The sequence below is a fragment of the Triticum dicoccoides genome, chromosome 3A (assembly GCF_002162155.2).
Source record: "Triticum dicoccoides isolate Atlit2015 ecotype Zavitan chromosome 3A, WEW_v2.0, whole genome shotgun sequence".
Classification (NCBI taxonomy): Eukaryota; Viridiplantae; Streptophyta; class Magnoliopsida; order Poales; family Poaceae; genus Triticum; species Triticum dicoccoides.
Genome location: NC_041384.1, coordinates 106,571,715 through 106,581,321, shown reverse-complemented (window position 1 = coordinate 106,581,321; position 9,607 = coordinate 106,571,715). Strand labels below are relative to the sequence as shown.

General features: G+C 43.5%; 1 protein-coding gene across 2 annotated transcripts; it reads right to left on the bottom strand.

The window, feature by feature from the left end:
- Window positions 1-1,591: 1,591 nt before the first annotated feature.
- Window positions 1,592-9,319, bottom strand: LOC119267418. Of its 2 annotated transcripts, XM_037548804.1 has the most exons (18): window positions 9,045-9,319; window positions 8,388-8,597; window positions 8,184-8,279; window positions 7,973-8,025; window positions 7,339-7,435; window positions 6,522-6,595; window positions 6,100-6,214; window positions 5,565-5,675; window positions 4,957-5,033; window positions 4,610-4,676; window positions 3,894-3,959; window positions 3,519-3,626; window positions 3,272-3,402; window positions 3,068-3,134; window positions 2,880-2,947; window positions 2,672-2,765; window positions 2,392-2,462; window positions 1,592-2,281 (listed from the first exon to the last, which is right to left on the bottom strand). In XM_037548804.1, the coding sequence occupies exons 1-18, from the start codon at window positions 9,195-9,197 to the stop codon at window positions 1,915-1,917; spliced, it is 2,025 nt and encodes a 674-aa protein (XP_037404701.1). In that variant the 5' UTR covers window positions 9,198-9,319; the 3' UTR covers window positions 1,592-1,914. The 2 variants fall into 2 exon arrangements, with proteins under 2 accessions (XP_037404701.1, XP_037404702.1); XM_037548805.1 differs by lacking the exon at window positions 9,045-9,319 and having other exon boundaries at window positions 8,459-8,572.
- Window positions 9,320-9,607: the final 288 nt, after the last annotated feature.

Sequence of the window (9,607 nt, the reverse complement as noted above, 5' to 3'; positions counted from 1 at the left end):
GCGGGGCAATAGAGTTTCATCCCATATAACGACCGCGGACCCGTAGATATACTGTTGGGAGTTTCTGGACCACTGTAAACATTTTACGGGCCGGGGCGATTATACGGAGTCTAATCCGAAAAAAAACAGGTCAAACACGTATAGTCATCGAAATTATATGGGTCGGGCGCTTTTACGGTGTCTGCTAGAGATGCTCTAAGGCCGGCGCCAACTTCTCCTGGGCTTTGGGCTCGTGCATCTTCTTGTCTTGACCTCGAAAAAAAAATCGTGCCCACCCCTACCTGCTCCAATCCTTCGTTCGCCGCCGCCTCCCAGTCCGGCGACACCACGCTCGATCCGAATTATGACTACGGCGATGAGTCGGGCCCGAGCATTTCTGTATCTGGTGGTCGAGAGATGCAGGCACCCGTTGCAGTCTCTCTACACGGTGCACCGCATACCGCCGTGGTCCCTCTTCTTCTCCGACAAGGACGGCCGGCGACGAGCGCAGGCGGCCGAGGAGGCCGCGTCGGAGATCAGGGAGGGCCGCCTGCCTCCCCCGATCGTGACATTGTACCCGTCGGCCGGCGACCTTCCCATGAACTTCGTGCTCTTCGGCCGCGGCAGGGACAAGATCGCTGCCACGGACCACCTCGGCCGCGCGCTCCTCTACGACGACGCGCTGCGCGCCGTCTCCGCGCTGCCGAGCGCGGAGGGCCCGAAGCACGCCCCCGTGTCGGTCTCCGTCGGTGACGACGCGTTCTTCTTCAGCAGCCCGCCCGACGACGCGCACGAGCGGCCCGTCGTGGAGGCGCTCGCCGACGACACCTACTGGTCGCGCAGGTCGGAGATGCACTGGCGGTACGTCCCGCCGCCGCCCTACGCGACGCAGCGGCCCGAGGAGGGCCGCGAGGCCGGCGCGTACGACGGCGCCGTCGACGCCTACACGGTGGTCGGCGAGACGCAGCTCTGGGTCTCCGCGAGGGGCCACGGCACCTACTCCCTGAACACCAAGAAGATCTCCTATGGCATCAAGGGCAACGAGGTCCGCCATGGCGAGTGGAGCAAGGTCGGCGACTGGGCCATGCCGTTCCACGGGCGCGCCTTCTTCGCCCCGGAGCGCAGGCTCTGGTTCGGCTTCTCGGAGAGGGACCAGAGCGTCCTCTGCGCGGCGGACCTGCGGCAAGCAGGCGCGGCGGCCGGACAACCGCCGGTGGTGAGCCACGAGTGGGAGGGTTTTACCGTGCCCTGCCAGGCGGCGGTACGGTCGTTCCTCCTGCACTTAGGCACCGGCGACGGCCGGTTCTGCGTCGCCAAATTCTCGCACGACGCGAGTGGTTGCGGTGTGGCCATGCTCACCGGCGTGGAGGTCGCGCGCTGCGTCGACGGCGTAGCCCTGTGCCTCGTCAAGCATAAGACGTACAGCTACGGAGGATTATTAGGAGATGATGACAAACCCGTCTGCCTACTCTAATGGAAAAATAATAATGATCATGATATATTCCTCTTTTTAATAATTATAATGATAATGATAACGGAGTATCAAAGTTAGCATGTGTTGCCATTTTGTGTTGTTGTAAAGTGGAAATGCAAAGGCAGTACAATTTGTAAGTTGGTTTTCAAGTGGTAATCCCATGCTGAGAAATACGAAAAGCATATACATGGAATTTTTTACAAATGTCAAGGAGTATGTTTCACTGTTTCTGTATGCATACATGTCCATGACAAGAACAAACAAATAAGAAATTACTTGTCAAGGCCTCAACGGTAGTCTTACATATTTGCATCTCTCATAAGGACAGAGCAATGCACCCGCAAAAAAAAGGACAGCAATGGACACAATAAAACAACACTATGTACATTCGGGTGTTCGGGGTCGTGCAGTGCCCAGAGGCGCGCAACATGGTATGCACTTCACGGTGTAGATGCATGTGTTCATTTCGTATTGCTCGATTTGGATATGTCGGCTCGCAGCTCCTCTTCGAGCTCGTCGAACTCCCACCCGCTTATATCTTCAGGGGAGTACCTGTTGGATTTACCAAATTCTAACTCCAACTCCGCGAGCTCCGAACCAAGGTCCAGTGTTTGCTCAGATTTCACTGGAGATTTTGGAGAGCCCATGGGCGCAGCTTTAGGCGTAGAGGGTGCCTGAACAGGCGAAGAGCTCGACTCGATTCGCTCCTTTGTTGGCACCTTTGCTCTGCGGATTTCGATTTCTAGTGTCGGCCTTTCTATAGAATCGAATGCCTCTCTCAGTTTCTCTATCTCCGAAAATAAGCTCCTGACCTCTGGATCATCTCTCCTGAAAAGAAAAGAAAATGGAACATGTCCAGTTGCAGGGATCAAAACCGATTTCCCACCAAAGAAATTGTAAGGACAAGAAAGAAAATACTATGGGAAGTACGGCCGTACCTAGAACTGTACCCTTGTTCGGAATAAAATAGCTTCTTCATGTGATCAGTGATGCTGAAGGCAATTACGATCTGAAAACATTGCAACATTAACAGCCACCCAAAGTACTTATTTTCTAACCATATATCTGTTCATGTGGTTTCCTCTGCACAACCAACTATTTGGGGGGAAAACATGGGTACATACATAGGATTGGAGAGGTTGATGGGGATAAACAGAATTAACTAGCAGTTCGATTATGAAAACAGGTAAGCATCACAATTGGGTACTCGGTACGAACCTTCTTTTCAGTTTCCAAATATTCCTCCTCAAGGGCTTTCTGTGGGCTTGTCTTTTCTGACACCTCCTCGTCTTCAAGTTCCGTTGAGTCATCCCTACAATATTTGGCCCAAATCATATAACGGCAAACTCATTAGGACCTTTGTTGTGTCAGACAGGAGGGTCCAGGAATATGTGGAAGACTTTAGTGAAAAAAACAATTGAATAACCTTGAATTTAAGAATGCCAAATTATCCACGTATGTGTGGATCCGCTCAATCGATGGGCTTAGAACTTCCTGCTCAAGACAAAAGATGCATAAAAAACAGTGATAAAAATATACACCCTAATGGTACAGTGTGTTCTCTAGGAATGGAACAACGGCTTTAAACAGTTTATTTTATACCCAACCAAGTACCTTGAATGTAGAAAGGTGATATTTCGTCAACTTCATAAAATTGCTTGTGCATCTCTCTAGCTCAGCACTGTGACCATAAAACCAAAAATAAAGCTTAATTGATTTAAAAGAATGTAGAACCATTTTTAATTATAGCTTTACAGGGGGGGAAGTAGGATAAAATGGTTGCAATCAAAGGTCGGTATAGCCATAATCACTACATACTTGGTTTTCTGTTCAATCTGTTCATCGTATGACGACTGGAGCTGCCAAGTATCCTCGAGGAAATTGATCCAAGTCTTGACTACACCAGCCTCCACATTACATGAGGCAATAGTTTTTGAAAGTTCATTCTCCTAATTCAAAACAAAATATGAAGCTGATCAAATACTTTAACCCAAAAAGCAAACGTCAATCTCGTGAATATTACTGGAAGAGTACTAAAACTGGGCAATCAAAAAAGTGGACGCACCTTCGCTTTTAAACTAAAGATCATCTGATTGTTTGCTTCATCAAACTGATCCCTCTCTTCCCTTGTTAGCTTGAGCCGCCCAACAGCAGCATTCAGTGAAATGTTGACCTGTTGGACGAAAAGAGGAAGGACCTCAAAATATGATAGTTTTGGAAACTCATATATACGATTAGTTTTAGCACAACAATAAATATCACTGGTAACTCAACACCTCCGATAATCCTGCATCAGAGAGGCCTTGGGTTAAGGCTACTAATGATAGAACTCATTAGTCTGCCGGACGGAAACATTTGTGTCCATGTCAAACCTATGCCTAGAAGTAGCCAACACGAAAATAATAATATAGGAAGGTCTTATTAAGGAAAACGCAGGTACCTTCTTCAGCTGAGCCTCAAGTTCATCCCTTTGCATCTCCAATTCAGAAATCTCAGCAGTCAACTCCTATATAAGTGACACATTAAAAGGTAAGGAACATCAGCAGAAAATACAACAAAGCAATATTCATCCAAGCATTTATTTTAATGTATGTGTGACATGTGAATTTGCATGCAAAGTACTTATGATCCAGAAATATAGGTAGACATCCTATAATAGCCTTGTAAACAAAGCTTGGGCTCCACAAGCTGCTCGAGCTCAGCTAGAACTAGCCTCAAGTTAAGTTTGGTTCAAGCTCAAAGTGACCTGAGCTCAACCTCATCTCAGTTAGCTGGAGCTGATCTCACAAAATTGTCTTCACTTTTTATATGCATGACCTTACTGATCTTTTTCGAGCTCAGCTAAACCTCATATCAGTTTGCTCGAGCTGAGCTCGAGCCTAACTCTAGTCTCAAACCACATCGTGGCTGGCTCGAGCTTGACTCGCTGGCAACCCTACATCCCATGAACACTGTGCGCACGCATAATGGTTACTTATAGCAGGTGTTAGATGCAGTTTTCATGAAACAAGACACGTGTCCAAAGGTGCACGGCCAAAACCAGCTGCTAAATGAAAATCACTATGAGAGACCTATGTTCCAAAATATGATTTCTTATAGTACAAAGAGTACAAACATTTCTACTGCCACCGTATGGGCTAGGAATAGGATTCTTACTTTTTCAACTGCACTCACTTCATTCTCCTTTTTGGCACGAAAGTTAAGAGCCTCCTCTTTCTGGCGTCTGCAGTATGCACAATAAAATTTGAAAGGTCACCTCGAAGTTCTTGTCCAACCAATGGATTTGTTAAAAAAATAATACACCAGCAAAATACAGAAAAAGAATGCAACCACGATAGGGAGCAACATGAAAGATACTTAATGGTCTACCAAGTTATTGAATTCACCAAAAAAAAATCAAAGGGATCATCGATGAAGAAAAATGAACTCGTAAAGGTAGATGATATAAAGTAAATCAAATGGCATCAAAAGATTCATAGAGACGAATTGTATGGAAGCTCCACCTGTGATCCAAAATACGCTTCTCTGCCTTGGAGGATGAATTGGCAAGGGAGGATGCTAAGACCTTTAATTTGTCAACCTGCAAAATTTACCACAATGTATTTGTTATTGCAATCCATGCCTTTTTCACCAAGTGAGTGTCTATCAAGTCAATATCAGAAGTCTAAACTGAACAAAAAGGTACATGGAAGCTGACTCCACCATGGTCTCAAGCACAATGGTGACTGGTCACTTGCACACACAAAATATGCGTGAAACCTTAGCCCAAAAAATCAACTTCTACGGCCATCGCGTTCAAGTGCTCAACAAGAGTACTAGTGCATAGGATACAACTATTCAATGGGATATTTAAGGAACACATGAAAACATATCCCATTACTCACCAGTTCAATTCTTTCAGTGACAAAGTCTACAAATTAAGTTCCAGGAACAAAAAAGAAGTAGAAGTATGTATGCATAAAATCTGCAGCGCATGGCACTAAAAGATATTCCTATTAGTGATCTATAAAGTATTATGTGAAAGGTAACATTCAGTCATTTTGCAAGAAGTTTTAAATATGAAAATTTCAAGGTTAAAAATGATATGCATAAAGATCACATGAATACATGCCTTCTGGAAATGAACCTCTGGGGAATCCCCAGCGTTAATTGATCTTTTCTTCAGTAGAAGGTCTTCCATTCTAGAGCAGAACCTCACTTCAGTGAGTGCTTCTTTAAAAGACTGGTCAAAGTGGAGAATTCAGTTAGCACCTTAAAAGAAATGTGAAACAGAAAAATAGAAGTAATAGAAGATGTAACATTATAAAACATATCAACATGTGATACTGAACTATTGTTTAGATGAGAACTATTGCCTATTGGTGCAGTGAACAAATTTAACATAATCAGTGAGATCAAGGTTGGTGCTTCTGTTCTCTATAATCAATTAGTCAGTTGCATATGTTTTCAGGGACAATCTATCTGCCAGGTCAACTTCCCTGACAAGCATGTGCTCATAGGTGGGATGAAATAAGAAATTCTAAAGATATAGTTGAAGATCTCAGGCTAAACACATATGTAGTCTGACAAGTGGCGACTAAGCTAAATCAAGAAAACTTCTGTGAATATGTAAGTACTAAATTATAATACGTTGACAGAGGTAACACCTCAACGACTGCAACAGCAGTATCTTCTGAAGCTTTTTCAGGATCTTCAGTTGATTGAACTCGCAATGCCTCCTCATCTAGTTTCTTCCACAATTCTAAGGCTTCAGCATCTATCCTGAAGTAAAATTAACATATTATAGTAACAACAAACGAAACTAAAACAATTTCTGAATTTTAGAGGCAAAAGAACCATGGTATCTCTTTTGGGCGCCCCAGATGTTGCAGGCGAAAAACTTTGGAAAAGGAGGGTTCAGGTATATGATTCAAATATTGAGAGTTTAATTGACATTTATGGACCAATTACAACAAAAATGCATGAGATAAGTATAACATCTAATCTCATTACAACACATCATATACCAGATCGTGTAGACGACCAGTAAGAAAACCAGACTTTGACAGCTAGTTACATAAATGCTCACCTCACAATGTCAACACTCCTCTTTAGTCCTGAAATAGCACTCTGGGTAAACTGAAGCAGCTCTTCACGTTTCACCTAAATGTGTATAGGAATTTGGTATGATAGACATGAAGTCAATTTCTCAAAAAGTTCACCACTTATGCACACACTTAAACTTTTTCCTAATGGAAAGACATTAAAAATGGGTAATACTGAACAATCTTATGCTCTCTCTCCATAAAAGGCAATAGCCATAGTCCAGCGACAGTGGAGCAGAAATGCATCATCACATTCATCGCTCTAGTTCTTCAAGCAATAAATCTGCAGACCCTTAAAGTACCAGAGTATAGCTATGTTCACAGCCTCACAGTCACACGTATTCATCGCTCTATGGTTATTGGTTTCTTCTCATGGTTACTTATTAGAAACCTAAAAAATCTCCTCGAATAACATCATTTTTTTCCCTTACATGAAAGAAAAAAGGGCAACAAGAAATCATGTGCGGTGTAAACACAAATCATCCAGAATTTGGATAAGGTGAATAAAAATAGATAAAGTAGTGCTTGCAAGAAAAGGAAGCAAGCTATGATAAATAATTCCACTATGTCATCAGTAAGCAAAAATATTGAGAATAAAATAGAGAAAGAAACTCAAGTGGGAACGGAGAAATTTAGACATATATGTGAATAAAAAGTTGTAGACTATGAGTTAGGCAGATATATAACACCCACTTTGTAATATATTTACGAATTATCTGTAAAATTTATTATATTGCAATTTTAGCCTTTTGCCAATTTAGTAAGCATGCCATAAGAGTATAGAACATCCAACAAACGTACCAGGACTTCATCGTGGTAAATTGAGAATGATTTTGCCAAGTCTTGTATGCTGCTTATAATTGCATTATTGATTTCTTTCCCTCCTGTAAGACATAGGCTAAAGGAAATGACAAATAGTTAAATGGAAAGGTTGTTGAGATTGAAAAGAACATTCAGTAATACAAGGAACAGTAAACATAATCTTGCAAGGCCTACAACTGATGAGGTTGTTCAGCAATATGTGGGTTATCTTAACTGTATGTTTAGGAGAAATATATCATCAAAACCACAAAACAGCGTAAGAATATGGTCTCGAAAATAAACATACAAGAATCTTATCCACACATTAAATAACCAAATCAACTGTAACACTAATGGATAAGAACAAGCCTTAAAAATTTTAAGTAGTAATTTATTCAGGTGTTTCAGAAGATCATGTTCATTCAGGTCAAGAAACAACTAGCATAATCTACAGAATGTTAATGATTTTTCGTGTACAACCATATTTAAGTAATAAGTACCAATATATTCCTAGTATGCCAACTAAAGGAGAAAAGGAAATGTGGTTCTACAGATTGTTAAAGCCCATCGGATCAACCTATCCAAAAATTAGCAACACCAAACTGTATTACTACTATTTACACAATAAACTCACCCGAAAATTTCCAAAAGCAGGGAGACCTCTTCTTCCTTGGGAGCTTCAAGAACCTGCGTGTAAAAAGTACTCAAATGTGTTTAGTTTGATAGCTTCTATCAGTGGTAAGAATGAACAATAGCATTGTGTGACAGGGAATTCAAGCTGGTTAGACAAAGTAGATGTTATCTAGAGTCTTGACAGTCAGGGTATCATGGCTGAACCAACTCACCATGGACAATGTAATACCCTCAAGTGCTTGGCTATAGAGGAATACATCTCGGAAGTTCATAGGAGCTCCTCCAATGTCAGCGTCATAAAACAAAACCTGTGCACAAGAGTCGATATCAAAACACATGAAACCAAGGAAGCAAAGCAAAAATAGCGCATGGCCACAAACGGACACACAAAGGCAATGTGATGCGTAGATGCATACTCTTGCTAATGGTGTTTTCAAGCTGTTTGGGTCAATAGAAGAGACATTCTGTGAGACACTCCCATCCAAACCTCCGAACGCAGCCTCGATCTCTTGAAGTGACCTGAGCCAGCGCGTTAGCACCTGAACTCTCTGATCCCCGCGCGATGAGACTGCCGCCTCTTCCAAGCGCTTCACTGTCTTCTTGACACTTTTGTAGTTCTGGGTGATCTGCAGATCACATTAAACACTTGGTTAACTTGCCGCAAATCATCATCAGGATTCAGGGATAGGGCATTTGACATTTGATATCTTTGAGTGCAGTACAGACACACTGAATCCAGCGTCAAACAGTCGAGCCTAAAATCCCAAATACTCAAAACATTAAAAAAAAATCCCCACTGTGTGGCAACCCTTCCCAGTCTTGGAACATAGTATGAACTTGCCATAACATGTGGGGCATGAAATCGTCCAATCGCTGAGAGATCTCCTCAATTCGTACAGATTAAATTAGAATCAGCATAGCTAGAATGCTGTTTAAATTGGCTTAGTCTGCACAAAATCTCGGTTTGACTAATTTCTCGGTTCGCACGTCCCCAACAGCATCAATTTCGACGAAACCGAAGGGGTTTCGGGAGTGGCGGGGAATAGAGAGGCGGAAAGCGGAGGGGCGCTCACCATGCGATCATTGAGGATTTTGGTGCCCTCGGCGACGGCCTGGCCGGCGTGGTGGGCGACGGCATCGGCGTAGCCCAGCACGGCGCGAGTGACGCCGCTGCGGCCGCCCGCCTCGACGGCCTTGCTCACCGCGCTCCGCAGCCACGAGGACATCGCGGGATCAGGACGGCGGCGGCGGCTCTGCTGGAGGGAGTAGGTGTAGGTGGGTGGGGTGAGGGGGTTGGGCGCTCGCGGTCGCGGCGCTCTCTGCTCCGCTCTTCCCTTGTCTTGTCTTCAGGTTGGGGCTTCAGTTCAGAGTTCAACCGTAGAGAGGAGCAGGGGGGTTTCGTGCTGGTGTGTGCTTTTCGGTTTCTGACGATTTTATTATTTTCTCACAACAATATTTTTTATGTTTATGTATTTTATTTTTGTAGCGACTATTATAAATCGACTGTTTTTTCATGTAAGTCACTTTTTATATTTTTTCGCGTAAGTCACTTTTTATTTTACTAGCAAAAGAGGCCGTGCGTTGCAACGGGAGAAAAAACACAACACACACTCTTAACCGAACAACCATCTCTCAT